At 44.3% G+C, this 20164-nt stretch overlaps 1 protein-coding gene across 3 annotated transcripts in view; it reads right to left on the bottom strand.

The window, feature by feature from the left end:
* Positions 1-20164, bottom strand: part of HTR4 (5-hydroxytryptamine receptor 4) — a 973132-nt gene that overhangs the window by 376287 nt on the left and 576681 nt on the right. For all 3 annotated transcript variants that reach the window (XM_073651352.1, XM_073651353.1, XM_073651351.1), the window contains one exon: positions 17878-18078. In XM_073651352.1, the coding sequence (XP_073507453.1) occupies positions 17878-18078 (201 nt within the window). The remainder of the gene's footprint in view (positions 1-17877; positions 18079-20164) is intronic.

Raw genomic sequence — 20164 nt, 5'->3', positions numbered from 1 at the left:
GGAGGGCAGTTGTGGCTCCGTGGCGGCTTAATCTAGTCCTGGAAGCCCTTCAGCATAGGCCTTTTGAGCCTATGGATTCTGCTAAACTTTCGTTACATTCTTGGAAGGTGGCCTTCTTGGTGGCAGTCACCTCTTTGAGAAGGGTGTCAGAGTTGGCGGCACTATCTTGCTCGCCTCCTTTTCTGGAATTCTTTCCGGATCGCGTGGTGCTAAGTACCCGTGAAGATTTTTTACCTAAAGTAGTGTCACAATTCCACATTAATCAGGACATTGTGTTGCCTTCTTTGTCCAAAACCTAAGAATCCAAGGGAGCGGGCCTTGCACTCGTTGGACTTAGTGCGGGCATTGAAGTTCTATCTTACAATCACACAAGGTTTTCGGAAGTCGGACTCTTTTTGTGATTCTGGCTGGTCGTCGGCGTGGTCAACGTGCTTCCAAGGACACGATAGCTCGGTGGATCCGTTCGGCTATCCAGGAAGCGTACCGGCTCAAGGCGAGCCTTGTCCGGTTAAAGTTAAAGCTCATTCCACAAGAGCCATTGACTCATTGTGGGCTTTTCGTCAGGGGGCCTCGGCAGCGCAGCTCTGCCGGGCGGCCACCTGGCGCTCTGTTCACACCTTTACAAAGTTTTATAAAGTGGACGTGAGTGCTTCCGCTGATGCGGCCTTGGGACGCAGGGTCCTGCAGGCGGCGGTAGTTTAAGTTATCTCTTTATTGTTTATTTTTAATTTATTCAGCGCGGTTTGCGCTCTTGCCTAAGTTGTTGGGGTGTTGGAGATTCTGCCACTATTTCCCACCCTTAAGTGAGGTACTGCTTTAGGACGTCCCACTAAGTAATGGATTTGTGTCTCCCTTCCTTCCTTCGCTGAAAAGGATTTTACAGGTAAGTTCTTACCAAAATCTGACTTTCCCAGCAGATGATGGCTGTGATATTCAGCTATCATCCACAAATTTCTGAATTTTTCTTCACCACTTATTAAAATAAACTATGCATATTTGGTATCACCATAATTGTACTTATTGAGAATCATATGTCAAGGTCATTTTTACCATATAATGAATGCTGTACATAAAAAAAAAAAAAAAAAAAAGAAAAAAAACATTTGCAGAATTGCATTTATTCACTTTCTTTGCACTTGAAATTTTTTCCCACTTTCGAGTACATTATATGATAAAATAGATGGTGTCATTCAAAAGTACAACTTGTCCTGCAAAAAAAAAAGCCCTCACATGGCCTCGTCATCAGAAACATAAAAATATTATGGCTCTCGGAAGAAGAGAAGAAACAAAACCGCAAAAACAAAAAATCGCCCCGTCTGGAAGAGGTTAACCATCTAGATGCTGCTATTGCAATTGACAGCATCATGTATGGAGTTAAATGGCCACGATCAGTGTAATTCCGATTGTGTCAACCATAAGGGTGTGTGCCCACGATAAGTTCTTGATGCGTCACAGTTCCAGCAGATTGGATGGGATTTACCGAAATCTCATGCCCACTGCGCTTTTTTTACGCAGCGTAAGCGGACCTGCGATGCGTGTTTCAAATCTGCAACATATAAATTTCTCTTGCAGGTACGCTGAGTTTTACTTTAATTATTTCCCATAGATTTCCATTAGATGCGGATAATCCGCAAGGAAAAAACCCATATGTGCTTTTAGTGCGTTTTTTCATTTGAAACGCATAAAAAACATATGTAATCCGCACATGACCATCAATAGTTTTGTCAGTCAAATACCAGTAAGTATCAAAAATAAAGCAGCTTTATTTAAAACATAACCTACCAAAAAGAGACTAAAACTGCAGCGTCAAAAACGCTTGTAGAAAAATGCAGTCAATGAGAAAATGCACGTAATCTAATTTACATAATAGGTGCAGAAATGTCTCAGAAAACTTGCAACAACAAAAACTCCCCAAAAGCTCATCATGGTAACATAGCGTAACATTCAGCTGACGCCCTCTGCATTTTCCCCCATCAGGGGTGTTATTTATTTAATCGCCAGCGCTGTAGAAAAAAAGTATGCTGAGAATTAAAGTCCCTTAATGACCACTATAAAAAGGCAAATCAGTAGTTAAGGGATTAAGCATTTTCTGAGCGAGAAGTATAATGTACAGCGCTCCATATAGGTTAATGCTACTTAAGTTTGCCAGGTTGTACCCAACATAGCTCAGTATTACATTTCTGTGGGGGAAAATTGGCTTGAATCTCATACAAATAAGTCTCAGAGTGTGACTGGCCAGTTACGTCCCTTTTTACAGACATTTGCCTGGCAATGTAAACTGCTATATTTGTTTTTTAATAGACTCAGAGTTTATACAGGCATACTGATAACAATAACTTCTTCAACTCTCCTTTTTAACCCCTTTACAACCCAAGGTGGTTTGCACGTTAATGACAAGGCCAATTTTTACAATTCTGACCACTGTCACTTTGAGGTAATTACTCGAACGCTTCAACAGATCCCCCTGATTCTGAGACTGTTTTTTCGTGACTTATTGTACTCCGTGATTGTGGTAAAATTTCTTCGATATCACTTGCGTTTATTTGTGAAAAAAAAAAAAATTGGCGAAAATTTAGAAAACCATTTTTTTAGGGAGTACATCACATTTGAAGCCACTTTGAGGGGTCTTTATGACAGAAAATACCCAAAAGTGACATCATTCTAAAAACTGCACCCCACAAGGTGCTCAAAACCACATTTGAGAACTTAATTAACTCTTCAGGTGCTTCACAGGAATTTTTGGAATGTGGAAGAAAAAAATAAACATTTAACTTTTTTCACAAAAATGTTACTTTAGACCCAATTTTTTTTTATTTTCGCAGGGGTAACAGGAAAAAATGGACCCCAAAATTTGTTGTGCAATTTCCTCTGAGCTCGCAGATACCCCATATGGGGAAAAACACTGTTTGGGCCCACGGCAGGGTTCGGAAGGGAAGGAGCGCCATTTGACTTTTTGAATGTAAAATTTGCTTGAATAATTAGCGGACGCCATGTTGCCTTTGGGGAACCCCTGATGTGCCTAAACAGTGGAAAACCCCCACAAGTGACACCATCTTGGAAACTAGACCCCTCAGGGAACTTATCTAGATGTGTAGTGAGCACCTTGAACCCCCAGATGCTTCACAGAAGTTTATAACATAGAGCGGTAAAAATAAAATTTTCACATTTTTCCCACAAAAATGTTATTCAGCCCCCAATTTTGCATTTTCATAAGGGTAACGGGAGAAATTGCACCATGCAGTTTGTTGTGAAATTTCTCCTGAGTAAGCAGATACCCCATATGTGGGGGAAAACCATTGTTTGTGCACACAGCAGGGTTTGGAAGGGAAGGCGTGCCATTTGACTTTTTGAATGTAAAATTTGCTTGAATAATTAGCAGATGCCATGTTGAGTTTGGAGAGCCCCTGATGTGCCTAAACAGTGGAAACCCCCCACAAGTGATACCATTTTGGAAACTAGACCCTTCAGGGAACTTATCTAGATGTGTGGTGAGCACCCTGAACCCCCAAGTGTTTTACAGAAGTTTCTAACACTGAGCCGTGAAAATAAAAAAATCTAACTTTTTCCATAAAAATTATGTTTTAGCTCCAATTATTTTATTTTCACAAGGGTAAGAGGAGAAAATGGCCCCCAAAAACTTTTGTGTAATTTCTCCTGAGTAAGCCAATACCCTATATGTGGGGAAAATACAGTGTTTGGGCGCATGGCAGAGTTCAGAAGGGAAGGAGCACTGTGTGACTTTTTGAACGCAAAATTGGCTGGAATTGAAAGCGGATGCCATGTTGCGTTCGGAGAGCCCCTGATGTGCCTAAATAGTGGAAACCCATCAGAAGTGACCCCATTTTGGTAACTACACCCCTCAAGGATTTTATCAAGGGGTATAGTGAACATTTTGAACCCAGAGGTACGACACAGCATTTGATAACATTAGGTCATCATATTGAATAAGTTGTCATTAGTCTTGAGCGCAAGTGCTCGCTACTTGAGTTTGTATCTGGTACTTGGGTATGCACCATGTATAGTGGGTGCTCGAGTGACATGCTCGAGTACCCGCCCCGCATGTTTCGCGGTTATTAGACACCCAGAAAAAAAACATGCGGGGATCACTCGTGCATGGCAGGCAATCCCCGCAAGGTTTTTTTGGCTGCGAAGCATATTGGGCAGAGACTTGAGCATGTCACTAGAGCACTTGCGATACTCAGTGCATACCCGAGCACCCGATAAAAATCTCGAGAAGCGACGACTTGCGCTCAACACTAGTCGCCATATCGTCATCTTTTTTTTTTTTTTTTTTTTTTTACTTTTGAAAAAAATCCCTAGCCCAGCCCCAACCCCAACCCAAGAGTTAATTTTTTACGTCGTTCCTCATGTGGTATAAGTGATTAGATGACTTTATTCGGTGCGATTACAGCGATACCAGAATCATATCGGGTTTTTATGATTGACAGCTGTCACAAACTAAAAGATGCATTTTTTTGTAAAATCTAGTTTTTGCATCGCCATATTTTGAGAGCTATAATTTTTCCAAATTTTGGCCGACAGAGTCATGTGATGGCTTGCTTTTTGCGGGATGAGTACACATTTTTATTGGTGCCATTTTCAGGCACGTGACATTTTTGATCGCTTTCTATTCTGATTTTTGGGAGGCAGAATAAACAAAAACCAACAATTCAGGAATTGTTTTTTTTTTTTAAATTTTATGCTGTTCCGCATGTGTTAAAATTGATAAGGCAGCTTTATTCGTCGGGTCAGTACGTTTACAGCGGTACCGCATTTATATAGTTTTTCTATGTTTTGCCGCTTTTACACAATAAAAGCTATTTTATAGAAAATATTTTTTTGCAACGCTTTATTCTGAGAGCTATAAATTTTTTATTTTTCGGCTGATGGAGCTGTATGGCAGCTTGTTTTTTGCGGGACAAGATGACATTTTCAGCGGTACCATTTTTATTTATATTCATCTTTTTGATCGCGTGTTATTCCATTTTTGTTTGGCGGTGTGATGATAAAGCATTGTTTTTTACTTCGTTTTTTTTTTTTTTTTTCACAGTGTTCACTGAAGGGGTTAACTAGTGGGACCATTTTATAGATCAGATCGTTCCAGACGCGGCGATACTAAATGTGTACTTTTATTGTTTATTTTTGTTTTTTTCATAATATTTATTGATGGGTACATTATATTTTTATTTTTAGAGGATTAATTTTTTTTTTTTTTCACTTTCTGACATTTTTTTTTAACTTTTATACACTGTCCCACTATGGAACTTTCACTTTTTTTATTCTGATCACCTGCATAGCACAGGAATGGAGCACCATCACTGTGCTATGCAGGCTGTCAGCGCTGCACAGGGAGAAGATAGTTTGGTCATGCACTGCGCATGACCAAACTATCTTCCTGCTGTCTGGTGACTCGTATGTTGTCATGACGACATCGGGTCGTCATGGCAACATCCGGGAAACCGCAGCAGACCGCGCTGGAGGCCAGAAGAGGAGGTGAGTATTGCGATCGCAGCATTGCAGGGGTAATGTGCCGGGAGAGGTGCGGGACCGCTCTCTGCACATTGTCACAGCTGACACCCGGTACTATCAGCTGACACCCGGCGGTGATCGCGCCCACACAGCCTGTGTGCGGGCGCATACGTATTAGGCTCTTAAAGCCCAGGGCGCAGATACGTATTAGTACGTCTTGGGCTTTAAAGGGGTTAAGGGTTGGAGCCTGAGGCCACTTTCATGTCAGTCATTTTTCATGTACACAAAAAATAGAACGAATGTCATAAGTGTTTTGGATCCGAGTTTCATCCAGATTTGGTCAGTGTCAGTTTTGTACCATCAGTGTTTCATCTGTGATCTTCACATAGGGAAAAATAAATGATAAAGCTTCCCCTACCGATTGCAATGCTAATCATGGACACCACATAGACTGCACACTGATGCCGTGTGGTGATTTTCACGGACCCATAGACTTGCATGGGTTATCATCCATGATAAACAGCCGACATGTCTCCGTGATTTTTTTGCTGCAAAAAAACATAGACTTGACTAGCCCCATAGATTATAATGGGTACCTGTTCTATCCATGAACATCATATATGAAAAACGTACGTGAAAAACAATGTCTGAATAAAGCCTAAAGTGTTCAAAATGCTGTAGGTGAAATATAAATGGATATCCAAGGCTTTCTTTATTGATTATTTATCTGTAGACTATCAGATCGGTGGGGGTTCAACACAAGACGACCTCACAAGGCAATCAGTTTTTTTTCTAATATTTTCTTTTTTTTTAAGCTCTTAAACTGTTGATACATAATCAGTGAATGGACCAAAAAGCGCAACTGTTTTCACTTCTACAGGAGCCGAGTTGCAGTACTTAAAGGGAATCTACCAGTAAGATCAATCTACTAAGCCGTCTATATGGGCATCCAGGTCATAGAAAGTTGAATAAAGTTATAACTTGATATTAGTGATCTAAGCCCTTATTCCAGAGTATGCCATTTTTTTCTCAATATGTAAAGGAGCTATTAAGATCTATGGGCGTGACATAGATCTCCCTGAGAATCTGCCTCCAGAACCTAGAGCATATTTTAAATATAAGGTGTTACCAGTGTGAGACATGTAGATCAGGAGAGCAGACTGTCAGCCATTACATGTCTCGCACTGGTAATGCCCCTTTTCATTGAAAATATGCTCTGGAGGCAGATTTTCAGGGAGATCTATGTCCGGCCAATAGATCTTAACTGCTCTTTACATATTTAGAAAAATGTGGATTTCTCTGTGATCGCAGACATCAAGGTATCATTTTATTAAGCTTCCTATGGACATGTGGGTGATTGTATGTTTAATTTGTGTATTTTCTGTTGCAGTCCAGAAATATGTAGTAGATAGTGTTGAGCGAACATGCTCGACTCTGCTAGGTACTCGCCCGAGCATCACGCTACTCGGGATGTTCGGCGAGCACCGAGCATTTCCAGGTTACTCGGGCGGGAGCTCGGGTCTCCGCCCAGCATGTTTGGCGCTCTTTACAGAGCCAATGAACATGCAGGGATTGCCAGCCAGTCACTGTAATGCTGCAGCCATGTTGGTTGTGGGCATTACAGTGATTGGCTGGCCGCACAGCGTCACCTCGAGTATTTAAAACCGGGCGCCGCCATCTTGGACACAGTCGCTCCGGATTAGACAGTGTAGGGACAGCGCTGCTGATTTAGGGAGAGATATAAACTGCGAAATAGTTAGTGTAGGGTCTGTAAAGGCTGCCAGAACAAACACAGTGCTTTTCAGGACTAATATCCATCCCAGATACCAGGCAGGCTGTATAGGAGACACAGTGGTTATACCAGCAAACGCTGCATTACAGTCCTGTGTGCGCCTGTTGCTGAAATTGCTGGACTTAGCACCAGGTGTCGGGGGCCAGGAAAAATCCTTTTTTTTCATCTAAATCCTCCTTTTTTTTTCCTCCTTCACACTGTACAAATACCCGTCTTATTAACCTTTTGGTGTGTCCTCCCCCCCAAAAAAAAAGCGTGTCTCTGATTTTTCAGACACAAATATAACTGTTGAAAATAGTCTGGTGTAGGCTAGAGAAACAGAAGTGTTGTTTTGCACTTCCACGGTTCAAACCTCTGTATTATCCATTTTGGGCCATTTGTATCTAAAAAAAAAAAAAAAACGTTTGAGTGTGTCGCTCACTGTTCAGCCGTAAATCTATATGTTTAAAAAAGTCTGGTATACCCCAGTAAACAATAACTGTGGTTTTGCCATCCCACGGTAAAAAATCTCTATTATTCAGCTTTTGGTATTTTTTTCCGTAAAGAAAAACAGTAGTGTCTCCTGACTGTTGTGACACAAAAATATATCTGTTGAAAATAGTCTGGTGTAGGCCCGACAAATCCCAGTGTGGTTTTGCAGTTCCACGGGTCAAATCTCTGTACTATCCAGTTTTGGGCCTTTGGTATCTAAAAAAAAAAAAGCAGTTTGAGTGTGTCGCTCACTGTTCAGCCGCAAATATCTCTATTTAAAAAAGTGTGGTATACCCCAGTAAACAATAACTGTGGTTTTCCTCTTCCACGGTTCTAATCTACTCTTTATTACCCTTTTTCCATTGATAGTGCAAGTGTAAGCTATTTTACTTAATTTACAATGGGCAAGGCGCGTGGCAAGGGATGTGGAAGTGGACGTTCTGGTGATGGTTCATGCACAGGACGGGGCCGTGGCCAAGGTGAAAATGTGCCACAACCAACAGCCACATCTTCTCGCTCCCACTTCTTGACCGAATTACTAGGGAAGCACAGAGCAACACCAGTATTGAGAACTGATCAGTGTGAACAGGTTATTAATTGGATAGCGGATAATACTTCCAGTTACCTGGGCACCACCACCTCCGGTCTGTCTTCCACACGGTCAACTCTTAGTAGCCGTGAGTCTCGACCGCATACTCCTCCTCACCCCGATGCTCCTTCCTCCCACCATGCCGAGTGTCGTCAGACAGCAAGTGATCCCACACTTGGACACTCTGAAGAGCTGTTCACTGGTCCATTTCCATATTCGGGCCCCTCGCCTGATACGCTTGAAGTGGTGGAAGAGGAGTTCCCATGTTGCGATGCCCAAATATTTGAACAGCCACGGCCACAGGAAGTCGACGTTGGCAATCTGTCACAAGAGGTGGACGATGACGAGACACAATTGCCAGGAAGTGAGGAGGAGGATCGTGGTGCGCAAGTGGAAGAGGAGGAGGTGGTGGATGATCTAGTAACTGACCCAACGTGGAAGGAGGACATGCAGAGTGAGGCCAGCAGCACACAGGGTGAGGGAGGCAGAGTACCCCAACAGGCAGGAAGAAGCAGTGTGGTGGCCGCAGACAGAAGGCAGGCAACCGTACCCCGTAACACCAACACGAGGGACGTTGCCAGTACAAGCGGTAGGTCTTCCAGAGTCTGGAATATTTTTAAAGACTCTGCTGATAAACCCAAAAAGGCCATATGTTCCACCTGCCATGCCAGCATCAGCAGGGGTGACAAAACTACCAGCCTGACCACCACCAGCATGATCAGGCACATGGCAGCAAAGCACCCGACTTTGTGGGGCAAAACCCAAGGTCCACGACCAGTGTCAGCGGGTGTCACCACTGCTTCTTCCACTGTTGTGCGTGCAATAGAACCCCCTGTTGTGTGTGCAAGGCAATCCCCTGCCCATACTGCATGTAAAGATGCCCCCTCCTCTGTCTTCACTTGTTATGGCAGTTTCTCAAGAAACAGCATCAACGTCCACGTCCCACCGCAGCGTTCAATTGTCCATATCCCAGACCTTTGAACGAAAGCGGAAATTTCACGACTGCTTGCGTTGGAAATGCTGCCTTTTAGGCTGGTGGTGACAGAATCCTTCCGCAACCTTATGGCGGTGGCCGTCCCTCGGTACTCGGTCCCTAGCCGACACTATTTTGCCCGGTGTGCCATCCCCGCACTACACAAGCACGTGTCCCAAAGCATCTGCCGTGCCCTCAACAACGCAGTTACTGGGAGAGTCCACCTGACAACGGACACGTGGACAAGTGCTTGTGGCCAGGGACGGTACATCTCTCTGACGGCACACTGGGTAAACATAGTGGAAGCCGGGACCCAGTCGGACCTTGGGACGGAACACATCCTCCCCACACCGAGGATTGCGGGCCCTATGTCAGTCAGAGTTGCCCCCACATTGTACAGCTCCTGCGCATCCTCCTCCTCCTCATGTTCAGCCTCCATCTCAGATATCACCACATCAGTTACAAGCTGGAAGCATTGCAGTACTGCCTCCGCCAAGCGGCAACAGGCTGTGCTGAAACTCATAAGCTTAAGTGATAAACCTCACACTGCTTGTGAGTTGTGGACAGCTGTGAAAGAGCAGGCAGATCTGTGGCTGAGACCGCTGAACCTACATCCCGGCATGGTCGTGTGTGACAATGGCCGTAACCTGGTGGCGGCTCTGAGGCGAGGTGAGATCACACACGTACCATGCCTGGCTCATGTGCTTAACCTCGTGGTTCAGCGGTTTCTTAAATCGTACCCCGAGTTGCCAGATCTGCTCGTGAAAGTACGGCGCCTGTCAGCTCATTTTCGCAAGTCTGCTACAGCTTCCGCTGCCCTTGCTGTGTTGCAGCAGCGTTTGCAGCTTCCGGCACACCGACTGGTGTGTGATGTCCCCACACGTTGGAACTCTACCCTCCACATGTTGCAAAGGATTTGTGAGCAGAAGAGAGCAGTTGTGGAGTACCAGCTGCAACAAGGCCGTCGATATTCAGGTCAGACTCCACACGTAAGACCTCAGGAGTGGACCTGGATGTGTGACATATGTACCATCCTGACAAACTTTGAGGAGGCCACCAAGATGGTGAGTGGCGATGACGCCATCATTAGTGTCAGCATCCCACTTGTCTGTCTTTTGCAACGCTCTCTGCAGAGAATTAAAGAAGAGGCATTGCAGCCAGAGTATGATGAGATGGATCAAGAAGCCGTAGCGGGCGACTACACACAGCCCAGCCTCATCTCAGCCCACTGTGCATTGGGGGACAATGAGGGAGAGGAGGAGGAGAAGGAAGAACAGGAGCTGCTATCATGCGTTGTAGACGGTAGTACCTGTACAAGTGTCATACCGTGGGTTCAGCGTGGGTGGCCTGAGGACAGGGGGGAAGAGGAGGAGGAGGAGGAGAGCATGGTCAGTAGTCATCTTGGTGAGGACACTGAAATCTTGCCCGTTACCAGTCTGGCACGCATGGCTGACTTTATGTTACGCTGCCTTAACCGTGACCCTCGCGTTGTAAAAATGTTGGGTGACAGTCATTACTGGTTGGTGACACTTGTAGACCCCCGCTACAAGGAGAACTTTCACTCTTATTCCTGAGGTGGAGAGATCTACAAAAATGGGGCAGTACCAGAAGGCCCTTGCTGCAGAACTCTTAAAAAAAATTCCCATCTGAACACGCTAGCGGCAGAGGTCACAGTTCGTTGCCCAACCAAGGCGTACAGGCGAGAGTGATGCAACTCCAATCCAGCAGAGGCAGGGGAACACTGTCAACGTTCTGGGACAGTTTTTTGACACCCGCCCAGCTTACAGGCCCTGAGGCGCGGGGTACTCTCACAAGGAGTGGAAAGTTTCAAAAGATGGTGAGGGAGTACCTTGACGACCGTACCATCGTCCTCCGTGATTCCTCTGCCTTTTAATTATTGGGTATCCAAGCTGGACACTTGGAATGAACTCGCTCTGTACGCCTTGGAGGTCCTGGCCTGCCCTGCCACTAGCGTGTTATCGGAGCGTGTTTTTAGTGCGGCTGGGGGAATTATAACTGATAAGCGCACTCGCCTGTCAACTGACAATGCTGACAAGCTGACCCTTATCAAAATGAACAAGGGCTGGATTGGGCCAGACTTCTCATCACCACCAAATGACAGCAGAGTAACATAAAGTCAAATCCACTGTGTTATTTTGGGAGGTGTATTCACATGCACCGCTTCACACCCACACATGGGTATACGCTTCCTTGTTTCGGCTGTTTTATCTTCTTCTCCTTATCCTCAGCCTCCACCACCACTATACCACCAGGGTGAATGCATTGCAAGTTCCTCCGTCCTTATTTTTGGCAGCTTTTGCTTGCAAGGCATAAGCAAATACTATGGGACACCCACTCCCCAATAATGGGACTTATGTTTGTAATATGCTGTACTGCATGGCTCTTGTAAGGGGCATTGCAAGTGGCTCCGTCCTAATTTTTGGCAGCTTTTGCTTGGAAAGCATAAGCAAATACTATGGGAGACCCGCTCCCCAATAATGGGACTTATGTTTGTAATATGCTGTACTGCATGGCTCTTGTAAGGGGCATTGCAAGTTGCTCCGTCCTAATTTTTGGCAGCTTTTGCTTGCAAGGCATAAGCAAATACTATGGGACACCCACTCCCCAATAATGGGACTTATGTTTGTAATATGCTGTACTGCATGGCTCTTGTAAGGGGCATTGCAAGTTGCTCCGTCCAAATTTTTGTCAGCTTTTGCTTGCAAGGCATAAGCAAATACTATGGGACACCCACGCCCCAATAATGGGACTTATGTTTGTAATATGCTGTACTGCATGTGACGCGCCCCCTGGACCGTGTGTACACGTGTGTGGGATACCCGGTGCTGGGTCTCTGGGGTCTGTAGTCTCCGTGGTGGTGACCCGGTCCCGTGGCTCAGGCTGGTCAAACCAGTGGCAGTCTTTCTTAGGTTTTGACGTTAATTGTCCGACTGCGCCACCCGTGGATTGCGGTCAGGGAGTACCACTGCTGCGAGGCAGACCGCTGAGGCTGGTATTGTGTGTGCAGCAGAGAATGGGATAACTCCCCACGGGAGGAGTATAGCCTCAGGGCAGTGAGTGTGGATGATGGGGGTGATGGTGCACGAGCGCAGCAGGAATGACTCAGAGTCTTTGCAATGCAGTTCAGGGTCTTTACTGATGATTATAAGGTAGACCCTCCCGGGAGTACTGGCTAGCATAAGAGGCCTGGTCAGTCTGTGAGCAAGCAGGAGTTCCCCTGGCCAGGTGGAGTTGTAGGCCTCCCCGTCTGTCTGCACTCTTCCTGGCTACCTTGCTGTAAGCGGGTAGAAGTAGCCCACGTCCCTGAGTGTACCGTGTAGTGCTCACCCGTATGGCTGGTGACTTGGGGCCTTCTGTTAGCCTCCGCTCCACGACAACGGTGCTGGTCCCTTGCTTGTGACTGAGCCTCCGGGCTTCTATGGCCAGAGGACCTGAAATCCCCTGCCGGCTGGTTTCTGCTGCTGGATATATAAGTCCTCACAGCCTCGGACTCCTGTGTCCGGTTCCTATTGTCTTCTGCCAGGGTGAGCTCTGCTCAGCTTCCAGCCCCTGGTCTTTAGCTTCTAGCTCATACAGAGCTCCTTGCTGTTACTTTCCCTTGCTCTCACTCTGACTCTGACTGTTCTCTGTTCTCTGACTCACTCAACCCCGCCCCAGATCCAGTTTATAAGGGTAGAATTCTCCCCTCCCAGGACTGGGGCAGGAGGATGTTGCATGTTTAAGGGATCCTGACCAGGAAACCTCCCACTTGCTCTCCGACGTAATATCTCTATTACTGTGGTGACCAGACCCCTGGGGTGCCACACATGGCTCTTGTAAGGGGCATTGCAGTTCCTCATAATTTTTGGAAAGCCTTCCATTCACTGCTTAGGCCAACAGTGCACAGGAGACCCAGTTGCTATAAATGGAAAAAAAGGTTTAGTTAAGGCCCTCTGACCTCCATGTCACTTCCAAGGGGCATTGGAGTGCCTCAAAATTTTTGGTAGGCATTGCACTCACTGTATGCCCTATAACGGTGTAGCCGAACCGCTCCTTTTGTTACAGAAACATATCCTACAAGACATATCTGGTTGACTGGCCTGATATTGATGTGAATGGTCCCTGTTCCTCCTGCTCTTTCTCCTTTGCCACTACCTCATCCATCATTTATCACCTGAAGCTTTGTTTTAACGGGAGTCATAGAACTTGGATAGTAGCAGGAAAACATCCAGCAATCCTCGGAGGAGGTAGGATATGCGCCAAAACGCTGACCACCTCAGGCCTAGCCGCTACTACATACATGCGCTTGCATTACAACAAAACAAAGCAGATGCTAACTTCTATCATCCTCATCATGCTCCTCACCTTGGCACTCTCAACTCCCCTGATGGAGAAGCCAGGGCCCACCGGAGGAGTCTGATAGTCCGGTGGGCTCGGCCAATGCTGCCGTAAAGCAGGCCAGGCTAAGAAAAGTGTGGGAAAGGTTACCGGGACAAATAGGGGTGGCTGGGGACTGAGTATGGACACCCGGCCACCCCCTGGAGGATGGGGAGCAAGCGGGGACACCCGGCCACAAGGCGGCTGGGGACTGAGTATGGATTCCAGGCCGCCAACACAGCCATGACGTGGTGGCCAGATTCCGCCTCCACATGCCTAAAAGGCCCAATTTCAAGTTCAAGCAAGCAAGCAGTATGGTATTGCAGCCTGGGGGTGGGTGGGTGGCAGGCTGCATACTTGCGCTTGCATTGCAAGGAATGGGGGAGGTAAAATTGAACACTGCCCTGGGACTAGAACTTGCATGGGGATAGTTGCAAGTCAGCATCTTCTGATGCGGCAAGAATCACTTATGATGGGCACACTTTTAGACAGTGACCTGGGAGTCAGAGATGCTTCCAGGGGTCTTCCCCATGCTGTTCCCATGTCTTTTCAGCACTTTATGCATGCGTCACACAGCACATGGCCAGATAAGGTTGTAAAATGTTAAAATGACATTTCCCGGTGAATGCATTTGTCATAGTTGAAAGCAATACAAAAGTGCAAAAACGCATAAAAAATGCTACTTGTGAACATAGCCGAAGGTGTGGAGGAGTATTTTTGTTTTTGGTCATTTATTTTAACTTATACACAAGTCTTTTCCCTGGAAAGGATGTTCCTTAACATATTTCACAGGAAAAAAGTTTCACTTTCGTTTTTGAACGTTTTATTGTGAGCCCGTAAAAGTGGCTTAATACCTCTGACCACGTTGTTGACAGCAGTGACCTGGGGGTCAGAAATGCTTCCTGGGGCGATCCCCATGCTGTCCCCATGTCATTTGAGCACTGTCACTATCGTTTTGAGCACTTGTTAGGCTTTTAAAAGACTGCTGGGGGTGCCACTGCAAAAATGCTCGAGTCTCCCATAGACAAACATTGGGCTCGTTGCTCGGGTCGAGCACCCGAGTATCACGGCGAGCTCGGCCCGAGCTTCGAGCACCCGAGCATTTTAGTGCTCGCTCAACACTAGTAGTAGAACATGTTCCTTTTACAGTTTTGTAAATATGAATTTATGTAATCAAGGCGTTTAGGATTTGCGTTTGTCAGATCTATTCCTTGCACACTGCTATGAGTGTTCACTAAGTTATCCAGTAAGAACTTTTTACCTTTTAAAGTATAGAGAACAGATATAAAAGGATCGCAGGAGAAACCAAAAATGAGGCGGGTCAGGAATACAGAAGCGTCCTCCATGTAGACAGCTGGATTTAAAAGGTTGATGCATTGTGCAAGATAAATATCATATGTGGCATAGCCTGAACAATACAGCGGATTTCAATTATAACGATTCATAAGTCATTGTTACAAAGCTGGGCTCAGCCATTCTCGCTACAAGCGCTGTAATAGCATTCAGCAGTGGTTATTTACTCGCAGTCCTATCATGTTCTCTATCAGGGTACCATTTGGACATCTATGTGTGGTTGTAAAAAGAAAAGTAATTAATGCTTTGATCAAAATATTTTTTCCCCCCAGGGAGAAAAGTAAATATCTGCTTTCATTACTAACATGTTTGTGCAGAAAATGAGCCTTTCTCATCTATTTTTAGTTTCCTGGGAAACCAAAAATTCTATATGTTCACACAGCATGTATAATGGAGACGATAGGAAAAGATTTTTGACAAAGCTTTACTGCAAAATCTAAAAATTATGTGACATCAGACATGCCCATATGCAAATAACGTATTATGTATTATGGTTTAGCATGTCGGGCTGTTCTCAAGCCTTAGAGTAGACCAGATGGCCAGAATTTGTAGAAACTTTACGTTACTTTAGGATATTAATCAGCACACGTAAGCACTCCTCGTCTCTGCAGAGAGCAATCATTTCTCTGCAGGTATCCATCTTCCCTCATATTCTGACTCAAAGATGATATAAAAATATACCATACTACTATACTAATGAGTTCTCAGAAAAGATTCCATTGACAATGCTATTTTTCTAAGTAATTATTTTTACCTCTCACACCATCGCTAATTATTCAGAAACTAGAAGCTTTTGCAAGCATAGCTCCTACTTGATTCATTTGTTACTCTGTAATGTCTGATTTTGTTAGTACCCCTGTACTCATGCACAGTTTGTTTCATAAAAAAAATCCCAAAATGTTCTTAACTGACTCTCCCTCGGTCAAGCGCTGAGTGTCTGCTGCTACTCCTGATGTCTGTTATTGTCTGCAGTGCTGACGTCCTGTCATCAGTGACCTAAGCGCCTCTGATCAGCTTGTGTTGTCTACTCCGACAAAGGGACTGAGCTCACTGATTGGCTGCAGCGCTGTCAACATGACATCAGTGCTGCAGACCATAACAGGCAATGAAAGCACCGGAGACTCAGCACTGGACACGGGATGAGTGAGTAAAGCAAAGTTTGTTTGTTTAAAACAAATTTCACCTGAGGACCGCCTTTATTATATTCTTGGAGTTTTTTCTTAATGTATTAAAAAGGCATCATATGACAGTCAGATACTTTTATTTTAGAGCAAGTAAATACATATTCAAAGGACTTGTGATGCCATCAGAAGTCTAGTTGTTTGAATTGGAATAAAATAACTCGTCATGGGATGAGCGGTAAACAGAAATCCAAACATTAAACAGTATTGAGGAGAAGCCACATGTCAAAATGAGTTTCTATGTAAATCACGCTCCAACTCTACATTACCTAGAAATATTGTTATATGCAAATAATTTGTCATCCGCTGAAGTGTCATGTTTTTCATTAATGTTTTAAGATAATCTCTCAGCTAATGAAAATGATCCTTCTTGAAGTTTAGTGTTTATGTAGCACATCTACATAAACCTCCCTGTTGTGCCCGGTGCCAGCCTCTGCCAGCACAGAGCAGTCACAAATCACTCATGCCGGTGATCCAGCGGCCTACGCTGACGTCATGTTGACAGAGCAGCGGCTCCTTTTCCGCTCTTCTCTTTTGATGAGACGTGACTGCCGATCTCATGCTGATTGATAGCCAGCTCCCCTCTGCATAACTGTGAGGAGCCGGCTGTCAATCAGCATGACGTCGGCAATCATTCTACGTAAATAGAGCAGGCCTGAAGAAGAGCTGCTCTGTTGATGTTGAGCAGCTGAATGGCTGGCTGGAGTGGTCTATGACCATGCTGTACCGCTGCTGGGTAGAACAGACAGGTAGCAAAGGTAGGCAGCAACTACCTACCTGTTTGTTTGTTTTTATTATGGTCTTAAAAAGTCCTGGATAGACCTTTTAGATTAAAACAGGGATCAACAACCTTTGACACTAGGTGATGTGAAACTATAAGTCCCTACATGCCCTTACAGCCTCCTAAAAAATATAATTGTCATAAAATGCTGGGAGTTTGTTTCAGAACAGTTGGATTGACAAAAATTGCTGATCCCTGTATTAAACCATGTCATTCCTAGGCCCATGATATCCTTTAATGCCATCACAAGGAGCCCATCTCATTGACAGAGAAAGACCCTTTTTACTCTCATCTCATACTCTATACAATAAGCAGTATTGACTGTGGCATATAAAGTGGTAAAACTACAGGGATTGAAGATTTCACAGATGCCTGCAGTTTCGGCAGTGCCCATCTATGTGTATTACCTGGACGTCTGACACTGACCTTGTTGGTACAATGGTAGTACCTATGAGTTCAGCATGTTGCCTATATCTTTAGTTGAGCAGGAATTAACCCCAACTCATATATTCGGCAGAGCGTTAGAAGTTAATAAACAAGGTTCACGCTATCGATTAAGCTCTGTTTAACAGCTAGTTAAAAAACACTATCATGTTCACTTGTATCTATGACAATAAGATCCGAAAATGTAATGCACTTTTGCTACAGTTAAACACATATAGGGAAGAGATCCATGTTGCCATAGTGATGGAACAGATTTTTTAAAATTAGCATCGAAAAGAATTTTATGTAGCTGGAAGGTTAAGAGTTTTTGCACAAAAATTGTTACAGATTTGAAGAACAAACTCTAGGAATAAAACACATGTTCCAATTTGTACTTCATAGGAGGCACTTGATATCATTTTATGCTTGCATATTTTTAACTATAGACTTCTGGAATCTATTACATACCTGTCCAGTGAAATGCAGCAGAGATGGAGTATGGAAGCTGTTGTCAGAAGAACATCAAGCGAGGTACGTACCAGACAAAACATTTCCCCATAAATCCACTTGTCTTGTACTAACTCTATGGCTCCAAATGGCATCACCAGTACTGATACTAGCAAGTCAGCAAATGCGAGTGACACAATGAAGTAATTCGTTTTGATTTTCCTGTGAATAAAATGCAAGAACCATCACAATAATGCACTGGTGTTGCTATAAGTTCATTGCCCGCATTTTTTACAGAACATACATTAATATTTAAAGGGGATGTCCAGCTTCAAACCAAAGCCAAAGTGGCTTATCCTGTAAAAGAACCCAAACTGCACTTACCTATCATTGCCATTAAAGCTCCAGCCTTCTGGTTGCTCCCCGACAGTGTTTGGTGACAAATCTTCAGAAGTGACGTACCATCTATTAGCCCAGCACATAGCCACTGCAGTGAAACTTTGGGCCAAGGCATATGGCACAAGACTAGTGAGCCAAGTGATTGGCTACTGCAGTCTTGTGTGCCTTTTCATTTTTATTCTTTTACAGGGAAAAAAATACATAACCTTGTTTTTTAAATGGTTATTGTCAGAAATGCATTCTTTTTCAAACAGTACAGCATATTTATTGTTAATATACAGGATGAGCCCAACATAAAGTTTCTTTCTTGTAACTTTGTGTTTTGTATTTTTCATTTCTATCTGCTCTTTAGTGCATGCAGGTTCACATAGCAAAATGGGCGGTCTTATTTATATCTGCTAAAACTATATTTCCCAGCGGCATTTTCTTCTCCTCGGTGTTGTAGACCCCACCCCCTCTCCTGTGCACTTCTAACTACCTCTGACTACTACCTCTCTGGGTTGTAATCAGGCTCATCGAAGTATAAAATTCACCTTAAACTTCAGTATGTTCCCTGCTCTTGAACATTTTCTGCCTGCCCGATTTTATATTCTGCCATCCACATCAGTATATCTGCCTGTGTGGTTTTACATCCTTAACTGTTTATAAAAGTAGCTCAACTCTCCTGCTTTCTTCCACAATAGCGGTGAAGAGCTGGTTTTGCATCAGTTGCTGAAAGATGAGTTTTGTGAAACTGCAAATGCTGCTCTTTTGATGCATACAGCAGATGATCCTCTGTTGTATGCATCATTAGAAGGGCAATTGCAAGTTCAAATCACTAATCTGTCAGCAGTAGATAAGACAGCTAAAATAATCTCAGCCCCTGTACATAGATCCTTCTCCTGCAGTATATCTCTCCTGTCAGCCCTTGTATAAAGAGCCATATCCTGCAGTGTAATCTTAGCCCCCTGTATACTGTCATTCCTGCAGTATATATCTCCTTTAAGCCACCTCCTGTAGTATATCTCTCCTCTAAGCCCCTGTACACAAAGCCCCCTACTGCAATATATCTGTCCTCCAAGCTGGTGTACACAGAGCCCCCTCCTGCAGTATATCTCCCCTCTCAAGCCATCCTGTAGTATATATCTCATTTCATCCCTTTCCTGCTATATATCTCCCTTCTCAGTCCCTCTACATAGATCCCCCATCCTGTAATATATCTCTGTATATCTCTTCCCACTGTATAAAGTCTATCTCTCCTCTCAGTCCCTGGAATACAGCCCATCCTGAAGTACATGGCTCCTCTTAGTTAGCAGCACACCCTCGTACACGCTGCTTCCTGGTATGAGTTCTTGGCACTTTAATGAAGGTTCCATTACATCATCTCTCACAGTCGAAGCTTTTATCTAGACATGTCCCAGAATAGAGCTATGCTGATAGGAAGCCAACTGATAGGGCCTGCACTGCACATCATTGACCATGACCTGGAACTGCCAAAGGCTGGTTCTTATAGTGCTGGGAGGGTCAAGGTTCGGGAGTGTGATATGTGCAATTCAAGGAAGATTTAATAATGGGCTATATTGGCACAAATTAATAAATCTATGTGTACATTATTATTATTGTGATTTTGGGAATACCCCTTTAATGAAACCAGGCAACCCCTCTAATAGCTATAGCCACTAACTGCATTTTTTAGTTAAAAAAAAAAATATATATATATATATATACATACATTAACATAGTAAGCATAAAAAAGATTTTTGGAAAAGGTCAATGGTCTTCCATGTTACAGTTACAGGAAACAAAGGTATTTTTCTTAGAAACAGTGCCACTCATTTACTTGAATGACATGAGTGTAATGCCAGACACAGACTATTTACAATAGATGCTCTGTTTCAGGACAAAAAGCAGACTAGAGAGCCCGCATTTA

Source organism: Phyllobates terribilis, unplaced genomic scaffold, assembly GCF_046119375.1.
Source record: "Phyllobates terribilis strain yellow unplaced genomic scaffold, ASM4611937v1 Scaffold_11__3_contigs__length_659146591, whole genome shotgun sequence".
Classification (NCBI taxonomy): Eukaryota; Metazoa; Chordata; class Amphibia; order Anura; family Dendrobatidae; genus Phyllobates; species Phyllobates terribilis.
This window is presented reverse-complemented; position numbering and strand designations above follow the sequence as displayed.